Source organism: Rhea americana, unplaced genomic scaffold, assembly GCF_003343005.1.
Source record: "Rhea americana isolate MKP2758 unplaced genomic scaffold, rheAme1 scaffold_38, whole genome shotgun sequence".
Taxonomy (NCBI): Eukaryota; Metazoa; Chordata; class Aves; order Rheiformes; family Rheidae; genus Rhea; species Rhea americana.
The window spans coordinates 1156634-1177692 of NW_028186512.1; the positions used below are offsets into that span (position 1 = coordinate 1156634).

The following is a 21059-nucleotide window of genomic DNA, read 5'->3' on the forward strand; positions in this document are numbered from 1 at the left end:
GATTCTAACATTTAAATACTTAACTTTACAACCTTAATAATGATATCTGCATACAGTTCTTTAATATTCTATAAAGTTTTGGTTGATACTCATTTGGGAAAAAACATTTATCTTACTTATAGCTCTGCCACCTGTTATAGGTGTAGTCCTTCTAAACCAGAGGCAATAAAAGTTTTATAGCACCTGAAGCTGTCATAGATCTATATGAGAGCAGTGATGAATGCACTTTTTCTTTTTTCAGAGTTGACTACCAAATACTTACAATTGAAATCCTCTGGAAAACAAATATGAATTTGGGTAGTGAGACAAGTCTGCCATGTAAATGAAAATAAATGTAAAGTTTATTCTAACAGAGCTTCAGAAGCACAGTCCATTTAGAGGCATGTTGTATATCTGTTCCAACTATCTCATTGTATTGAATATTAAAATATATCTTAGAGGTATGCATGGCATTTAAGGCATGCATTGAATACAAATGTGAATCATGGTTTAATATCTAAAATGTAATTTGACTTTAAAAATTCATAATTTTAGTGTAAAGGCTAACCACCCCACTTTTTTTTTTACTATATACTTGGACCCTCTGCATAGCTCTGTTCTGGCCTAGGTAGGTTCTGTGGATGTACTTGGATTTCTGTTCTAGTACCATTGAGTAATTCTTATTACATGGCCCTTCATCCTGTGAGTGTATTTCTAAATACTCAAAGTAACCGATAGACTGGATTCATGGTCATTTGAATGTTATTCCTGCCTCTTCATGTTTGCTCAGTTGGCGAGGAAAGGCTACTGTACTTTGAAGCAAAAGACTTTGAAGTTCTTATTTAGCTTCTTAGATCAACATTTTAAAATAATTTTGAATTAATTGAGGACAATACAGTTAAATTGGAGAGGGATTCATTTTTTGTGTGTTGCTTGATAAACCTGCTTGTTCAAAGTATTTCTATATTTGCTGGTTTCTAGTTCCAGTATCCTGTGGGGACAAAAGAGAAATCTATTTTTATCATACAATTTTCAACATGAGAAGCTTCTTGTAACTGGAAGGGACATGACTTTCATAAAACACTGCAAATCCAAACCTGGCGATTGGTTCTTAAACTGTACTTGTAACCGGTAACATTGTAAACCTGATCTCTATATAGAAATATTCCATCAGTGTGCTAGATCTATGTTCCATCCTCTGCCACATTGTAAATCTTTTTAATGTGCTTAGCATGCAATTTAAAGCCTAATATTTGAAAAATGCAGGGTAGTCTAATATTGTAAACTATGTGAATGGTGCAAAAGGTCATTACAAAATACAATTTTCTTGCCAATGTGCTGGGAGACAAGGAGAGATTGCATTGGTGTGTTGTTCCTCCTCAAGTCTGATAAAAGCTGACTATTGTACTTCTTGGCACAGATGAAAGTGTCTCAAGTAAGTCTGATTGTACTGAGATCTTGAGGGGTGGCAACAGCGCTGAGCAGGAGGCCCGTGTACAATAATATTTACATCATAGACATACTTTATCTTTGCCAATCTGTAATCCTCCTGTTTATCATCCACCTTTCAGCATACCTTTGTAGCAGCTTGCAAACTAACTGCTTTGCTAGCTATCTTAGCAATTTTGATTAGAATTTGCTGTTCTGTAATTCCCCGGAATATTTTTTTTGTTGTTTCTCCGTGGAAGTAGGTAGTATGATCTGTCATTTCCCACCTCTGGGACCTTGGCAGTTCTCCATTAGTTCTGAAGAGCAATAGCCAGTGGCTCCAACACTGTTTCTGTAAGTTCCATTAGCTCTCTGGGGTGAAGTCCATCTGATTCATGTGAATTTTATTGTTTTGCAATAAACATATTGTGTATTAAAAGAAAGATCAGTTATGGTATTACTTACTTAAGAAGGCCTGGCAAAGTCTGTTGTACTAGACTTTTTAGAAAGAGGAAGGCTGGGAAGATGTGTGTTAATGTCTGAATGGGAAGTGAGCCTGTAAATACAAAAGACAACTGAACTGTTGCAATAATGATAGTGGACAGAAATGTAACAAATTGCAGTATCAACAGAGGGACTAGCCCATGGTACATTTTGGAATGTTGTGTACAAATGAATTGTCTTTATAAATAATAACTGTTAACTATTAGTATTGGTACKAAATTAGTATTATTTAACATTAGAATAGGGACAAAAAATCTAGTTTTTAAATTCTTTTTGTTGAAATATAAGTTCTTCTTGTTTATAAATCTGGTCCTTCCCTAGTACATCTGCTTGATTAGTTCTGCAGCTTAGGTTCCAAGTCAAGTTTTAATGAACTTTATTGTCCTTTCTCCTTGTCATGTGTTGTGTATATTTAATTATGATATCAGAGATCAGTGATCCTTACATTTATTTTCCTAGATTATATCACTTGATGACATGACTCTGAAATGCTTTTTTAGCAGTTTTGCCCTTCAGCTGTAAATTGTGATTCTGTACTTCTTCATTAATGATCTTGGAGTGCTTACATAACTACTTAAGAGAAAATATTAAATGTAAGATGGTTCCATTAATTTAAGAGCAGGGACAGTCTATTTAGACTCCCCTTTCTCTGCTCAGAGAGTACAACATTTTTCATTTTGATAAATGCTTTGCCTTGTTATAACTTTTTTAACTAATGGATGAGGAAAAAAACTGTTAAATAAAAATGATATGACAAAAAAGTATGACATTCACTTATTTTATGCAGAAACAAATGAATGCAACATGAAGTGATTAACTGAACTGTTAACAACAAAATGTTGGAAGTTCAGTGCTGAGCTGGCTTTGGAGTTTATTCCTGGTGGAATATAGATCTCTCTGCTTCCAGATGCTTCCAGTTTTGATATTGCCCAAATGGCAAACGGTTAAATAAGCAAGGTTGCCAGCAATGCAGTGCTATAAGGCAGGTGGCTCATTGCCCTTTTCTGAAGGATACAGCAGCTGTTCTTACCTTGAGTTCCAGCATCAGCATCCTGGACATGAGTTGCATTTTGGTTTTAATCAGAAGGGAGAACTTCCCCTACACCTAAACATGCTTCTAGAGAGGTTATTCTAAGGCTGCTGCCAACAAAGGTCATACAGAGAGAGCAACTTAAAGTTCCTTCAACTTAAGCTGCAATGTAGCTGCGAACAAAGCTGTAGTTTCTAAGGAAATCACCCCTCCATATGTGTGTACCAGGAAGTCCTGTGTCTCATGAGGACACATGCCTCCTGAATCCAGTACAAGGACTTGCATAAGAGATATTTACAGGATCAAGCTGCTTTATGGACTCCTTTTTTAAAATATGTTGTTATCAACTGCTGCTGAAGATCATTTTTGAAATTGTGGTGAGAATAGTTGCTTACTTGAAGTTTAAGCTCTTTTACCTTTAAACATAAGGTACTATTAATAATTATTTATTTCTTCATGTAATTTAATGATCTGTAATTTCAAATGTGCTAGGTTTTGTGGCCAATAAACAGTAAGAGTCTAGCTTGAGATTTTCAAAGGGGTTGAAGATTAATTGCACATCTATCTCCCATTAAATTTTGAATGGCTTTGAAAATCTTAGTCATGCTTTTTACTGGACTCTACTCAGAAAAGATTGAATCATATCATTTAGTGAGCGTCTTTACAGAGTATATYTGCTTATTGAACTGGCTGATGTATGTGAATAATAATTGGTTAAACCTTTCCAAATTGAACACCTTTGTCCTGGTTTTTARTATCTTTTAAGGCTGTATGCTTCCCAGCCTTCTAACTTGCAAAAGCTCACAGTTCAACTCTGGTGTGTTTAACAGAATAATAAAAGGAAATCTATCTGTACAAATTAGTAATGTGAATGTCAATTACATATTTATCAGAGGAAAGAAACTGGTCATTATACAAATGTTATTTTTTTGCTTCAGCTTCCACTGCTCCTTTAAAAAGCATCAAGAAGCATCAAGCGATTGAAATGGCTTTCACCTTATTTCCTCCCCTCGGTGCAAATGTGAAGAACATAATTACTGTGGCATCACCGTGGGTGCACCCCCTAACAGATGGAAAAGGTGGAYGCAAGAATTCAGGTAAAAATTTCAACCCCTTAGAAGGATATGAATATAATGAAGGGCATGAAGGTGTTGTACCTTCTGCATCATCTATTAGAACAAGTATATGTAACATATGCATCTCTGTACACAGGTGTTTACCTCTCTCGCCACCTCCCTGCCCCAAAGTACACTTTCCAAAATTGAGATATTTTACCAATTGGCTTTGCATAGGATGAGATAAAAACCCTGCTTTTCAGGAATTTTCAACACAAAACATACTGACTCAGTGACTGAGCATTACACTTWACATTAAAGGTTTTACTGTGTATTAATGTTAGAAAGGGCATAATCAGTAGTTATCTCATTGAAAATTCAAATTCAGGGGTAATGCTGTTTTTCTGTCACTTTAGCAATAGAAATCCAAGCAGAGGAACTCCACATGCAATGCAAGTGAATCTAGATGTACAGAAAGATGCTCTCCAGCAGATGCTAGAGAGAAGGGTTGAAAAAGGTAGAGGAGAGAAGCATGCCTGTCCAGATCATAGTAGTATGGAGACTACAGTGCCACTGCAAAGTCTATGCAGATATGTTTAACATTATCTCATGGCATGATTCCACTGGGAAAGGCACTATGATTGCARTCAGGGATTGTGGGAGTAGGAGAGAGGTGAAAGAAAATGGAAAAAAAATGAAGTAAAAACCTCCATGGAGCTAGGAGCTGTTTAGTGTGCTGGCTTTTCTGATTCCTTGATGTCAGAATAGGTAGAGTTTTCCCTATAACAAGCTTGATGTCAGAGGAAACRTCAAAGTAAAATTCTGTATGGGAGATATTCCATGGTTTACAGTTTTTATGTCCTTTCCCCTTAGTTAACTAAGTAATAGCAGCCAAGCCATATGTTAGAAATGGAAGGTCAAAATCCTGTTAGTTACTCCCACACCTTCATGGGATTTTCCTTCAGAACATTTAGGCTATAAACCTAAACCTATTTCTAGAATTTGGCCCAAAGATTGCACTCAGTAGGTTTCACAGAGAAGTGGAATTTAAGGACACAGAAGAAAAATGTCCATCTGTGCAAGCACAGATTTTTTTAAAAAATGTGTATATAAATCAGAAGATTGGTGGAAAGAAAGAATAAATGGAGGAGGTGAGCAGGAGCCATTCCTCATCCAGACTTCTCCTGCTGCAATTAAAAAAAAAAAAAAAAAGTTTGAATTGAAATTAAGAAATTAAGACAATTGTGCTCATCCTTGATGTCTCCTTCTCCTGGCACTTACCACAAGGTTCCGTATGACAGCTGATTTGGTGAAGAAATTATTTGTCAAAAAATAACTTTCTATCATCTCGTTTGTACCTTAAGTTACAAGATCTGATTTTAGACTAACTGTAGGTTATCATGACTGTACTTTCTGTAGTAATAGTAACCATAACAGTCGTAAGCCTCTGACTGAAAATGGAATACAAATGGATATATATATTTTTTGACCTGCACATGCAGAGGTACCTTTATGGCAAATAGTCACAAGCATTTCCCTGTTCTTTGTAATACCATTTACACTGTCTTTTACCATGCTTGAACTGGTGCTGTGATGTGCCGAATGATTCTTTCTTAGGACCAAATGCCTGGCTCCTGGAAATGGTCATAAAGTCATTGATTTTAGCAGAATAAGGCTGGTTTATAACCCTTGTAGACTGGTGCCATTTTTGTGAGATTATTGAAGCCTGCCAAGATCTGAAGTATTTAAATGCTTTCCTTGCTTTGGTCAGTACTCTAGATAATGACTTTTCTTGTAAAATGCTTATTCAGATCTTTGATAGCATATTGGTTTGTCGTATTCTGATCATAATGTAGACAAGAATAGTAGAGGAGACAAAAATAGATCATCAAAATGAGATTATGATGTATATGGTAAGACCTACTTCTGGAGGCCTTTATTGCTTTYTACCAGAGTATTGCATCTTTTTGAGTTACAGCAGTTATTAAACTGGTTGACAACACAGATGCATTCGTTGCCTTGAAAAGAGATTAGTCTATTAAAGGAAGACTTTCTGTAGCTCAGAGACTTCTCTTCCTATAAACATTTTAGTTCTGGTTGGCCCTGGAAATTTATTGTGTTCACCATTAACACTCATAAACACTGCAAGATTCATACACCCCCTTTTTGCTTTTTGCTATTTCTGTGGAATCTGGAATTCATCGAGCTTTCAGCAGGTAACTGAGAAGCACTGAACACCTATTTACTGGCTCATTTGCAGGCAGGCCTTGTGCTATCTGGCAAAGATCTAGTCCAAGAAAAATAATCCCTGACATGTTGATTGTATTTAATTCACATGTGGACATTCACATAGGCATATATTTACACCATAGATGTAAAATACATATTCCACTCCAGTTTGTTGTGAATTTCTAATCTAAGTATACAAGTTCTACATATGCTTAAATAAGCAGAAATTAAGCTTTAAAACTCTTTCTGAAGTGCGATAGTTCTTTTCTTGCCATTAGTACACAAGGCATGTTTCCATAACACTTACGGGTTATATCAACTATTATTGTTCCTGCATTTCTAGTAAGTAGTGTGTTAAAATCTTTTTTAAGGATGAGTAATCTCTGCAGTTTTTTTAACTGGAAAATGGAAGATAATATTCATTTCTCCTTGGAAAAATGACTTTATAAAAATGCATTTTTGTATTAAACTTATTTGCCAGCTTTTGTATTCAGATTGCTTTACTGATTAGAGAGTCAGGTTTTCAAGGTTTAATTCACACTGAATTTTGTCACTGTTGTAAGTTTTTCAAACATTTTAACTTTCCATATACCCTAGTTTAGATATTTGAAAATGGAATGTTATTTCAAAAACACTTTTTAAAAGTGCTTTGAGGTAAGACAAGCTGCTTATTTAAATAATGATATGGATGATTAATCAATACTTTTATTTCACTGTGTGAACAATTTGAAATAAACACTAAACTGTATAATACTATTGATGAAATGTAGTCAGCTTTTCTCTTATTAGGCGTGTGCTMCAATTTTGTTTTGATTTTTTTAAGAAAGGACACACATTTTTCTTGTAACTGCTACAAATACCATGTTCCTTTATGTAACTAGGATATGTATTTTTACAGTAAAATGAGACTTTTCACTGTCTTACTGCAAAAAAGAAGCAATACCACAAATAGTTAATTTAACATTATTGTGTTTGCTAGAAATATATACCTTGAAAATATCTRTATTGATAGCATGTCAGTGTGCTTAGTGTGGTTAACTTGAATGGAGAAGTAAAGAGATGAGGTTTTTGAAGAGAAGCCTCTCTGTGAGCAGCTTATTTAGAAACCTGGTGTTTACTACCAAACCTCTGGCAGTCGATGGAAATCTTCAGTGGTCATTAGATCAGTCACTTATTACACTCTGGTGAATGCCCCAGGCAGTCCAGTTATCTCATGGGTGTAGATAACCTCTGTGAGGGATGGTGTACTAGCAATTGTCAGAACAGACACAATTCCATCGATTTCTCCTTTTATTGCTAGCCTTAACTGTGATAAGAAGGTCCTGAAAATACTGTATGCTACTGATTAGGGGTAGTGTAATACTGTTTAGTCATAAATATGTGAGATGACACTTAGTAAACATAGACCCAACCACTCCATGGGGAAAGAAAGAAATACTGAGGAAGGAATGCAGACTGGAAGRTTGAAGCAGTCATATTTTAAGGGGTAGAGTGATTATTCTATTACCTAAAAAAGAAAGGATCTGGCAGGTGCTTAAATGCCTCTATGYAGTGCATATTAGCTCTTTCTTTTAGATCTGATGTGATGTTCCCAGTTTAATTTACATGGTATAGCTTCCAAAATAAAAAGAGAAGATACTGAAGAGCTATCATGGCAAGCTCTTCATATGATGTCAGTTTGGAATAAAGGAATAAAAAGTTCTAATAATATCTTTCAAGCATTGATCTCTGCAAGATGTCGTGAAAAGCAGAATTAGAGCAATATGTGGTCTTTGCCATCTTTGACTGTTGTGGCTCAAAGACACTTTTGATCACTTAAAAAGAAAATTCAACATTTAAAAAGCACATGAACTAGTAAAATTTCCAAAACATTCCAATTCCTCATTTACATCTCAACAGGGTCAATTTTCAATGCCTTTCATATAATAATAAATACACTGTTCTCACGATTGTTTGTATGTCTAATTCTCCATACCCCATGCTGAAAATGTACCCCACAGTGTCAAATCCATGCTGTGATCAACAATATATGCTCAGTGGGCTAGGCTAGCAATATTTAATGTATGTTTATGTTTTTCCTTTGCATTTCTGCAAAGCTGCTTCATCTTGTCTTTGTCAGTATGGCTTGCTATAATTTGGAGGATGTTAAAGATTTCTCTAAAAAGCATATTGGAATGCTTTTCCAGGAGTCCACTTGGACTCATGCTTGCAGGTTATGCAGCGGGACAAAAAAAAGTGCACACCAAAACAAGTGTTAGTGGTAGCTGTGGATAATGCAGTGGCATCTTAGGGTCTCACTTAGGTGACAATCATGGCCCATTTACTATGGGGCATTCACATTAGAGCATGCCTATGCTTTATGCCTGATGTTGGTTATCAAAGGACTCTGAAGCCAAACGAATGCAGTCTAAAAACCTTCTAAAATTTTAAAATCACAGTTTTACTGCTTCAAAAATAATAATGTTATTTTGTAAAATTAAAAAAAAATGAAAAGTTTTGAAATTTGTTTAGGAGAAGACAGAAGAGAGATGTCAGATCTCTTGCAGTCCTATTTTTATATGATTCTGTGAATCTGGCACTAGGGTTGCTAATTAGTTAAGTAATGAGAAATATATCTAATAATTTGTGAAAACCTTGAACCCTTGTCTAAGTTTGTGGTTAAGAGGTTCGTAAAGTGACTGCAATTTTCTAAAATTTAAACCATCACATTGGAAAGTCAGAGTTTGGAATCTGACCTGGGTGCATGTTTGTGACTAGTCAGTTAAATTTCTCAGTTCTATTTCTGTTTCTTGATTTGATTAGCTAAGCCCAGTGAAACACAAGTAATGGAGCATGAACACTTCATATTGGCTTTGAAATAGGCCTTGCATTACTCAAGCGTAATCATGTGAAAGTTTTCTTGAAAGATGCACAGACATGCCCACAGTAGAATTATGGAAAAATACCATTGAGTACTCAAATTGTCTTGGGGGAGTATTCACAATGTCAAGCCTGGACTGTTTTGAAGTGTTCTAGGATTATCCATAATCCTTGAAATGCAGAKTTAGGATAATTTCCTAAAATGTTCTACTTGTAGTACACTAAACTGATATTTCTCAAATGTAAAGTGTAATTCATTGCAACTAGTTAGGACTAGTAATAGTGCAGAATTTCTTCTTTATTTTCTGAAAACAAACAGGGCATAATGTGTTTGTTAACATCTGGGACAAACTGCCCCAAAGAATTTTATTATGAGAAATAGAAACTAGTGTGAATATATACATATATATGTAACATAAAGAGTATATATAATTATTAATATCTATTATATTCTATCAGATTGTGTAAGGAAAGTACAGATAGTGATTTTCTGAATATTTTTATTTTTGGCCGAAGTAGTCAGCATCCCCTTCAGCAGCTTCTGAACGAAAGATTCTTCAATGATACTTTCTGTTTCAAAATTCCCTTCAACATATTTGAAAATCAAAGCTCAAAACCTTCAAAATAAAGGATAAAATTTTAAATCAAGCTGACTTTTTAAAAGTTTGAGTTCACTGAAGTATCATTATTTCACTGTGAACAAAGATAAATTTGAAAATATCAAAGAAAACACAAAAATATTTGTATATTCTTTTCTAAAGTTTACTGTTTTTTACTGGATTGTCATTTGCTGCTTAAACACAAAGCAAGACGTAATCCTTTCTAAGAAATGACGGTTTCATGAATAGACTTTTTAAAATTTGCAATTACACGATTAATGAAGTTGATCTTAGCTACCAACCTAGTGGGCTAATTTCAATGCAGAGTCCAGCTAGCCTCATGTAGAGTTGGAGATTTTATAAAATCAAAAATATTTTAAAGGRATACAAGAATTTTACAAAGAGATCTTAAAGGATTCTAGTATGAATCTACTTGCAATTCTGCCATTGATTTAGAGATTTAAAGTTTTGAGAAAAATTGTTAATGACTTCATGACAAAACAAAMACTGTTTAGCCAGTTCTGCAAATGCTCTGCATGTAATCTATGTCACTACAGTTACACACAGAAATCAATGCTATAACAAAAGCGTGAAAATAATTTTTGCTTGCAAATTAACCAGAATACCAAAAAGGTAGTTTAATCTAAAAATTCTGCTTTCATTATGAGAATGTAGAATTAAATTCATCTCCTGAACAGGGAAGATAATCAAAAAATCCTGTTCGTTAACTATGCTAGCACATTCATCAGAAGCACTTGCAAAATATACGCTTTTTGTCATAGTTCTCGAGGAATGCTTAACTTTGAGCTCTCTCTTGGATGACTTCATAATCCATATAGAATAGTAAAATAGATGCAGGCTATACATAGGAACTAGCAGAGTAAGAACACAATGTTATCCTTAGTCCCTATATTAAAACAATACCTGCAAAAGGGAAATACAATCTCTGWAGGGGTCTCAGCTTTTAGTGATTCCTGGCATAGGTGTGCAATCAGTAAATCAACTGATTTGCTAACATTTTTCTTGCTCCAATGTAAATAGCAGGGAAAAAAAATCATGAGCAAATTCTAAAAGACATTTGGCTTGACTTCAGTGGTTAAAACAAAGTCTTGAATTCAGAAGCCTGTAATTGCCTCAAAGAAATTACYTCACTGTATTATCTGTATAGCAAATATATAAGACATACAATTTTAATAACTTAAAAGCTTTGGAATTCCAGAGCAAATAGAGCTGTATTTCAAAGTTCTATTGGGAATGATACAAGTGTAGCCCTGAAGTCAGATCCATTTTGAAAAAATTACAGTGTTACAGCTAAAGAGCATGATATTCAGAATGGTGAATCTCTAAGCAAGACAGGATTTCAAAATAGCAATTGTTCTTTAGGATCACAATTACCACCCACCCTTCCCAGACGGATATTTGAACATATCTTAGCATCTTCATGATAATTTTAACAAAAACAAGGCTAGTATGAGGGTTTTTTGTGGGGGGAAGGAATTGTGCTAGGGAACATTTTTGTTTTAAACACTTTTTGGATTAATCAACCACAAGTGTGGCCTCATGCATACAGTCAAGAAATTCAGTACTGTCAAATCTGTGATTCATGCTTGCAGTCCTTAGAATATGAGATCTATTGTCAAGATTGATTTCTAAAACCTTAACAGTGAGTTACGTTTTATGAAACTAGAAGTTCTTTAAATCCTATTTTCTTGGCTTTTGAAACATATTTGCTGTTTATTACTACATGCTGGTTTGTATACTTTTTGCCTCATCTAACTAGTGTGCTAGTTTTCATGAATATGTTTATATTGGTTTTCTTCAACATGTATGAAAGTAAATTGTTTAAAAATACACAAAATATTCAGCCAATGTGTTGTGTGTTTGTGAAGTCAATGAAAATTAGGTGCTTTGTAATCCTGCTAAATGCCTTGCATTTTAGGTGACTAAATACTCTTAACAATTACTCAGAAGTGGTGATTCCCCTCTCAGCCACTACTGTAAATGCCACTTAGACATAGATTTTTTTTTAATATCACACAGTAAGTTTGTATCTAAGCAGGTTGATATGAATATGGCTTTCGGATGCTGCAGACAAAACATAGCTTGTGTCTATTTTACTTGAGGCCAGTGCAAATTTTGAATATAAGAGAAATTAGATTGCTGAATATCTTCCACTTTATATTCCACTTTCTAGTGTTTATAACTGATATCAGGGTTTCAATCACAAAAAGAAACACTGAAGCTGTTGCTAAGCAAACTCCTTGCTTTATCAGCAGGAAAGACATTTTAGAAGGTGTAATTCAAATTATGAAATTTGAACCAATGGTCTTACTGGTCTGATTGGTTGAGTTCTTGATTGTATCTTAATAGTAGTTAGTGAGAATGACAAATTATCCACATAAATATAAGAAGCTACATACCGGCAGTTATTTTCATTGCTACCTCCCATAAAAACAGGCTTGTGATTTATTAGAGTCATGGATCAGTAAAATGTTGGCCACTTTATAAGAAAGTGCTAAGCCACTGGGAAGACAGTTTCTCATCAAAAACTAAGAAAACAGAAATTCAGTTATTTCAGAGATTTTTTTCCCCCAGAGTCATTGTTACTGGTTTTATTTTTCTGTCTGATTTGTTTTCTTGAATAATCTCTAGCAGGTGCCATATTTAATACAAATGCTTCCAGTGTTGAATAACATACTTAAGTTAATAACGTTAGTGGCAAAGTTTTAAGATTTGCAAATCTGTTTTCTGTTTATTATCCTGAAAATATTGTCTACTTGCCCTATTGGCAGCTCCAAAGAGTATAATGAACAGGTGGGGCATTTTCTTTCCAGGAAATGTCAATTTGATGTCTGGAAGCAGATGTAGTTTTCCCTGGCTCAGTGCGGGTCTATCTTCTAACTTAATAGGAGCTCTAAATAGCTGACAGGTGATAATACATCTAGCCCGCTCTAAGCATACTCTAACTATTTAGCCAGCTAGCAAATGGGAAACTTTCACTTCTGCAACGGTGATCTTAAAATAATCACGTTTTAGATCAAGGGAACACATTTTAAATACTCTTTCCAATTACAAAATAATGTCAGCCAGCATCATAGATATACAGAATTAATTTAGGTATGCGTATAGAACTATTATGTTATAGAAGAGCTGCTGTATTGGTTATCTGATATTGTAAACATTTTCAGGAAAGAAGAGATTATTTAAATCTCCATTATATACACTTCTTAAATGAAGGAGGATACATAAGTCTATGACTAATTTGATTTCTGATGTCAGATCCAGATTTGGGAACTAGTTTAAATCAATATGCAATTCTTTTCTTCCAGAAACCCATTTTCACTTGGGGGCATTTTGAATGGATCAAATGTGGCTCTGTTAGTGCATATTCTTAAGGGCTGAAAGCTTTTTCTCCAGCCTCTGATGGTCTTTCAGTGAGTTTTGCAGTCATACCGGTTATTCCAAACTTGCATTATTTAGTTCCTCTGAGGGAAGAGGGTGAGGAGGAGGCAAGGAGGCAAGGGAAGAGGAGTTCGGATGTCTTTTTTTCTTTTTTTTTCACTTGCTCTCAATTCTGCTGTCTCCCTTCAATCTTCCCCAGTCTGAGAGAGAACTATCTGTTCCTCTCATCTTCCAGTTTTTCCCAGCAGGAGGTCAAGCATTTAGAAAACAATAATTTTCTTCTAGGTATAATAATTCCTATCTGAGATCTGCGCTACTGCGAATGCTCAGCTAATACCCAACTTGCATTCCTACTGCAGCCAGTTCTTGGTGTCTGTGACTGCAAGCTTTGTACCTGAAGTGGATGTTTTTGTCGTGGTGCGATGGCGTGTAACTGCAGGTTCCATTCAACTCCTGGTCCATTTTGGATCACAGCCCACCTAGAAAGTGGAAAATCCCTTTTATGATTACCAATATAGCACATCACAAAGGAGATTTAAATCTAATGAAGCTGTTCTGAGTGATCAGATTTATGATACAGAAGTTGCTGTTCATATTCCAACTATACACAAGGCGGCTGGGCTGTTTGGGTAGGCTAAAGAACATCCTGTGGGAACCTAGGATTTAGAACCTGTAGGAACTGAGCTATATTGTAGATTTGCTTAAGTTCTTCAAGTGGGCCTATCAAACAGTCATAATTACAGAGGTTCTTCTATCTCTGAGGCTAGTGCAGTTCTAAAATAAAAAGAGGAAGAAGTAATACTTAGGCATATGGGTATGGTACTCAGAACTGTTGCAGTAAAAAGCCTTCATCTCCTGGGCCTTCCTGCAAGACCATCCTTGAAGGGAGTGRGCTAATGGCCAAGATAAGCTGTGAGAAATGGTCTAAAGCGCACAGCTTTGTGAATACACCAATCCTTCACCTTATGTAAGTAAAAAAAAATGGAATGAAATGGATTTCACCCTATTTTGCAACAATAAAAAGGGCCCCTTTTTTCTTTACCTTCCTTGATAACCTGACAATTTGATTACAAGAATTTTACCCTTTGTACATGTACAATTGAACAAAGTMTAAAATTAGTTTTCACAAACTTGATGTGGTATGTAATTACCTATAATACAGAATATTTGGTAAAATAGTTTTAGAGACATTAAATGCAGAGATGTCTGCTCAGTTGTGATACCTTGTTACAAACCTGTTCTAACGTGAAGAAGATCTTGGAGATTTATTTCATACAAAGAACCACAAGCTGTAAGAAGAAAATATTTAAACCTTGATCCTGCAAATATTTATTAAATTAAGTTCTTTTATTGTAAGTAAATCAAAATGAATTAGACTGTATTGTGGGTAAATTATTTCCCAAACTTCACTGTTTAAATCAGTGGTGATTTTGAGCTGTATAAACTGATACTCTAAATAACTCATTGAATGGATGATTTTCAGTTGGCAGTGTGTGTACTGCAGGAATTTAGATTATGTGTGTAGACAATAGGTAGACAAACAGACTGACTGACTGACTAACTGACCAACCAACTGACCAAGTTTGTTTGCTAAGCCTCAGATTTGAGAAAGAAAAAATACTGGCAAGTTAAAACCTCCTGAAAAACGAAGTTTAAAATAGAAAGGATGACACAACCCTAACAATAGCATTGTAAATGGCGACAGTGTCATTTTGAATGGAGATCTGCTTGAGTCAAATTGAATAACAATGCTCTTTTTCTTCATTTAAGGCCATTAAAATCTGTAAGGCTATGAGACCTGGATAGACATAAAGGTTTTAAAAAGCAATGAAGAGAGACTAATGCTCATTGCTGTGTACTTACTTGAAGAGACCAATTAAGTAAAAGTTTTTGCTAATGTATGCTTTCTGAAAATCTGGGCAGAAAAGCCTCATTTTTGCTATTGCACTTGTTTAGTTAAAAAAAAAMCCCAACATCACCACATAAATATTATGAATTCATTTTAGAGTAGRAAAATGATTTTTAGTAATTTAGATGGGGATAAATGTTATCTGTGCATAACATCAAAATATAAGAATTTGCTAACATTCTTTCTCTGTGCCTTGCTATGCTGTTTCAGCTGAGTGTCTCTGAGAATATTGCAGTTTTCTATTGTTTTCTGGAAGTGCTATTATTAGCATGAAATGTGATAAGAATTAYTTAAGAACCTAATTGCATGCTCTCTATTTGGCAGTTGAATTTTGCATCTTTGGAATTTGTCTTTTCAGAGTGCTTTATTTGGTTTCTATTAATACCCTATAATTTAATAATTGGAGTGGGAGGCTAGAGAGAATATGGAACAGGGAAAGATTTGCATATTTCTCAGATACAGTAAGTTTTGATAGGCTCTTACCTTTTTTAAGAGTAATTTTAAAAAGCAGTTTTACTAAGACTGGAGTGAACACCACAGAACCCAGAGAGACCAGACAGGGAAACTTCATCCTTCATTCCACTTATTTGTCATATGATTTCAAGAAGACTGAATCAATCATTCAAACCTCTGCAAAGCAGTATTAAGCAATGTAATTCTTGATTAAATCTTGCTTTCAATGTAGAAATCATCCTGAAAAAACCAATCTCTTAAACTAAATCTAACCAGGAAAGAAGAAAAAAAAAATCTTTTTGTGTTGCCCTAAAACTGCTGTGGCTGTGACTTCCTGTTTGAGTATTTGCCTGTTAAAACATATTACCACAGGCCTGTTTTTTGCACTTATAACTCAAGTAATAAAATGGCATGCAAAAGAAGTCTTCTGTTAAGATTAGCTAATGGCTATATAAGCAGCAAATGCTTTCCACATATGGGCATTAAGAGGTTTTATTGCAAGGATTCAGTGACTATTGTGAACGGGATAGAGCTCTGAAATGTGGTAGCAAGCCAGCTCCTTTAGKTGAGGTCTGGAAGTTGTTTGGTGAAGTCCTTATGAGAATTTGGGGGAAATTTTACTCAAGGTCAGGGCCCTTCATAAAAAAAAGTGCTGCTGCAGCTAAGGAACATGGTTGTACTGTGGTGCTTGGGTGTTCTCACTTGCCAAAAATTGCAGAAGAAAGGCTTTGAAATTATATGATGATCTTGAAAAGAGAAGTGGGCTCCCCTCTGCACCTCACACAACATGGAGGTAAAAATATCAGGAGGCTTCCTCAAAAAGGACAAGTGGAAACTCAATTTCTACTCTCTCTCTCTCTAGTATTTAAGGGCTGGAGAACCTGGCCAGGATGAGACAAAGATCAGGGCCTGACAGAGAGCAGGAATACATGCACTCATGCATGCTAATAGGCATCTAAGTAATTCAGTCCAAGCTGCACTTCCAGAAACTATCTCCCTTCCTTAAACAACACTACCTTCTGTTCTTGCAGCAGCTTTAGGGGAAAAAAAGGGGGGGGGAGATCCTAAATTTCAGTACAGTACTGCGCAATCTTTTTACAGAAATAGTTCTATCTACCCTTGACATGTAACAGAAAGCCTGAAATGTAAGCAGATCTAGTAAAGAATTTAATTTAGGGTTATCTTTTGGTATCTGAAGGTGATTTTACCCTGTAGATTTTTCATGGGCTGAATACTGGCCATAAATGTAACAGTATTTGAGGTACATTTGAGATCAGCTGGGCCTGTAAACACAGAGCATCAAGCAAGAGAGCAACTGTGATTTAAGAAACCTAGTTCAATTTTTAGTTGATTGTGTTAAATCCACACATGGCTTGTAACCATCGCAGGAATTGTGAACACAGCTTTTCATCAGCTGGTCAAGATCACACTTGAAAGAAGGAGGCTTTGTACTGCATAAGTATTTTTTCATTTGCTCTGGAAGGATCAGGAAAGACTGCAGGAATTACCACAAAGATCTCTGTAGTTTGCACAGAAGTTTCCCATTTTCTGACAGTGGGTTGTCTGATGTCGTCAATGAACAGATCATAGTGTTTAATCTACATAGCTCCTCAGACCAGAATTATTTTAAATAAATTTTTGCATCTATGAGAGCTGAAAATACAGAGAACAGTAAAATTTGTAAGTGTTCCGTATTTTTATCCATACTTATTTGTATGGATCAGTTGATTTTGACAGGAAACTTAAGTGTTGTTTTCCAAAGATTAACCCACTGGTAAAATAATAAATATTTATAGGACAAAAGATGTGCTTGCTGCCAACAATACTGACTTGCAACTGATGAGGAGTTCTTTGCTTATATATATAACAATTTTTGAAAATTATGTCTTGGCAAAATGGAAAAAAATGCAAAGGGATTTAATTGAGTAGTATGCATTATCTCTTAAATTCTTAACATTTATTTTTATTTCAGCATTTTTATTTCATCACCCACCTTGGCCACTTTCCCTGAAAGAATATTTTGAATTTTCAGGAAATTACAAACTTTTTTGAAAGGTTGAAATTAGACTAAAGGTTGAGTATGGATTGTTTGCAGGAGGAAAATCTTATAGCAAGAGCTTCCCAGATGTATGGGTATGTTATCATGATTCAGGAGCATTGTATGAGGACATAATCTAATATTCTATTGCGAAATCCTGTTTTTCTCAGTTTCTCAGAGTTCAAGAAATTCTTACCTCAAATGCAACAGAAGAATTTTTTTTTTTTTGGCTAAGAGTCATGGACAGACTGCAGAAGTCTGTTAAATATTAACTCCATTAAAGCTGACTATTCAATTAAAATTAATTACAATGCTATATAAAATAATTTTAAAAATTATTTTAAAAGAGATGCACTGAAATGTACCAAACCTTTTAAATAATACAAGGAAGCATATAATAATTGTGTATTTGATTGTAATATAGGTACAAACTTGAAAAGAAGTCATTATGTATATAATATATACACACATATATGTACATGCACACATATGTTTATACATAAATATACGTGCACATATATGTATATGTACATATAGATATATATAGAGAGATAAGAGAAGCAGGAGATAAAGCAGAAAATAAGCTGTGTTGTTTGTGCTTGTCTGGTCTGCACTACTGAGCTTCTGAATTCCTGTATCTGTGTGCGCAAACCTGTTCTCCCCTCTGTTTCCTGATATGTGGGTTTTCACAGCAAGGAGTTATGACTGGATATGTGTTGATCCAAAATGATGCATGATCTGGACATTCGGGGAAGTTGGGCCCTGGAACATGGTGAACCATAATAATTTAGTGAGGAAATATAGCTGCAGTGGCAATGTCCTCACTGAATATGATTGGGGTGGTAAAGAATTTAGAATATTAGGAAAGAATTATGGCTGCTGTTCCTCATTTGGTGCACAGCTTTTAAGGAAAATGAGTCTTTTAAATTTATTTTTTTCCTTCTCAATATTTCTTTCTATCCTTTCTCATGTGGCCCATCAGCCATGTGGAAATTTTGCAGAAAGAATGAAGGCGGATATATGAGTAGGAAGGGAGACAGAACAGAATATAACTACTTTTTTCTTTCATATATGTCTTTTCTTGTGGTATATTTCCCCTCAAGAATATTCACAGGGTGAAAACAACATAAGGGCTACTGAAAATATGTAGCAATGTACGGCATGTTTTTTATCCTCATTAATTCAAGACAGATAGCATTTGAATGTAAAATATCCCTCAATATCTCTACAAAAATGGAAATACAAGATGAGCAATACAGTGTTTGTTTCAATGATCCTAGTATAAAGTTCAGTGCACTACGAGGCACTATGAAGTAAATGTTCAGCAGTATCCAGTTTTCTCATCCTTGAATGTTTAGAGGTTTCAAGAGAAAGCTCTGTGGGATGGCTGCTCTACTTTTCCGAACCAAATAGGTGTGGATTACTCTGCAAAAAGACCCTATTGCTCATAGCCAGCATGAGGCGAGCTTGAATTGCTCACTCCTGATGTTGGTGGGAACCTGAATGCTCATCAGTGACAACTGGAAACCTCACACATGCAAATTCTCCAGTCCACATGAGCTAGGGCATTCAGAGCTGTATTTAGGATCTGCTGAGAGGTTGGCATCTTCTGTATTGACAGCCATTACAGAAACCATTAATGCTTTCATGTCTGGTTGTATTTCTTTGCTGCAGTGCATAGCTAGCATGCTTGTGTGCTATGCTGCTGAAAGACTCTCAGTTCCCATTGGTGTGATATGTCGCTACTCATAGATATAAACCTGATCTGGTGGTTTGGATGTCAGGGAGAAGGTTACATTAAATTTGGTGGKCTTATGAAAAAATCTGTTCTATTTGGCACTGTATCAAGAAGTTTTCCAATGAAAGTTTGGGTAGCTGACTGTCCAATCGGAGATACTTTATGAAGAAATTGACTCAGAACCTTCTGAAAATTGAGCTCCTTCCTGGTCTTTTTCTAGRAAGATAAGTTGATACAAATAGAATCACCACTTACAGATTCCTGCYACAAATATGTAAAGATCAGTCACCTTCTGCCACTCTTCTGTTACTGCAGTTACATGATGAAGAGGCCAAATGCAGTCAAAAATACAGGTGCCACAAATCCTCAAACTCAAATGCCCTTGTAAATGAATCCCCCTAGACCAGGTTTAGATTCATAGTATGTACCTTGGCTCCAATGCTAGATAAGAGAAAGCTTATTGTAAGACCAAAATCAAATTATTTCTATGTTCAGAAGATAGTTAGCATTAAATGCATATCTGCACAGTCTAATTTCATTTTTAGGTTTTTGCATAATTTGTTTTAGCTAATGAAGAATGTTGACACAGCAGATTATGTTGCTCAGAGAGGAAATCATCTTTACTGGCTTTAAAATGGTTCTCTTCAAAACAGTTCTGAGCAGAATAACATGAATGAAATAATAAACCAGACTTCTAGCTGCAAATCCATGTTAGAAAGCTTTATGTTAGTTTTAGTGTATGAGTGTTGCATTTTCAGAGAATGGCAGAGATGCTAAGAGCATAAGACAGGCATTACTTTGTGAATATTTAATTCCTAATGAAAGAAGAAAGTAGAGTGAGACAGCAAGTGATTCATTTTCATCATTTCAGATTGCATGTTAATATCCAATTGCACTTACAATATGGTTTATTCTAGAAGTGCCACCTTATTTGTATTACAGCATGATTTTAGTAGTTTTGTTTCGGGTTGTAATTTTCATGTTAGGGTATCCAAATTGAACCTTGTGAAGCATGAGGTGGTTTTGGTAATTTACACAAGATTTTCTTTTTCAGATTTCATCATGATTATTCTAAATGGTTTTATTTCATTTTATCCTGGCAAAGACTAGCTCTCAATATTACAAATATTTTAATGGAGGCAAATATATAAAGCTGCTAGGGCAAGCCCTGATCCTCAAAAGCACCAGCTGGGTAACATTACTTGCCTTRAGTGCCAAGACAAATAGTTCAAACTTTCCATCACAAAGGTACACAGAATGTGCATGGCATGGCACCTGGAAASCTATGAAACCTCCACAGAAGGAACTTTTAAACTGTGGCCATCCTTAGCAGAGTTAAGTGCTTGTCACAGCTGCTTTGGTTTCATCCAGTAAAGCCTGAAAACCCAGGGAATCCTGCAGCTGGACCTACTGGAGCCAAAATGCTCACCAGCTTTTGCTCTCACTTCTCCTGGCAGCAAGAAGCTGCAATAGTATCTGTCTAAAGGCAACTCCTCACTGGCACAGGGTGGGACACCAAGCTGTAGGGTCCCTATGTTTTGGTATGCAGCCCCCACCTTTATGTACCAACAATTAAATGGTCCCCTATGAACAAGGCTCAAGACCTACTGCTTGCTCTCATTGAAGTCTGAAGTCTCTTCTGGAGTCTTACTTTTTTACACTTTGCACCAAGTAAATTTCTTTTTTTGAGAAGTACCACAGAATTCAAGATCACAGAGTTCACTCACTCTTCCCAAATAAAGTCAGTTATTTTCCATGTGTAACTAGGGGGCAAGTGTAGCTCAGCTGGTTAGAGCGTGGTRCTGCTAATGCCAAGGTCATGGGTTTAATCCCTGT

The 21059-nt window shown here is 35.5% G+C and overlaps 1 protein-coding gene across 1 annotated transcript in view; it reads left to right on the forward strand.

The window, feature by feature from the left end:
- Window positions 1-21059, forward strand: part of IQCM (IQ motif containing M) — a 126858-nt gene that overhangs the window by 79396 nt on the left and 26403 nt on the right. Inside the window, exon 12 of the mRNA XM_085313145.1 lies at window positions 3880-4122. Within this exon, the coding sequence (XP_085169271.1) occupies window positions 3880-4122 (243 nt within the window). The remainder of the gene's footprint in view (window positions 1-3879; window positions 4123-21059) is intronic.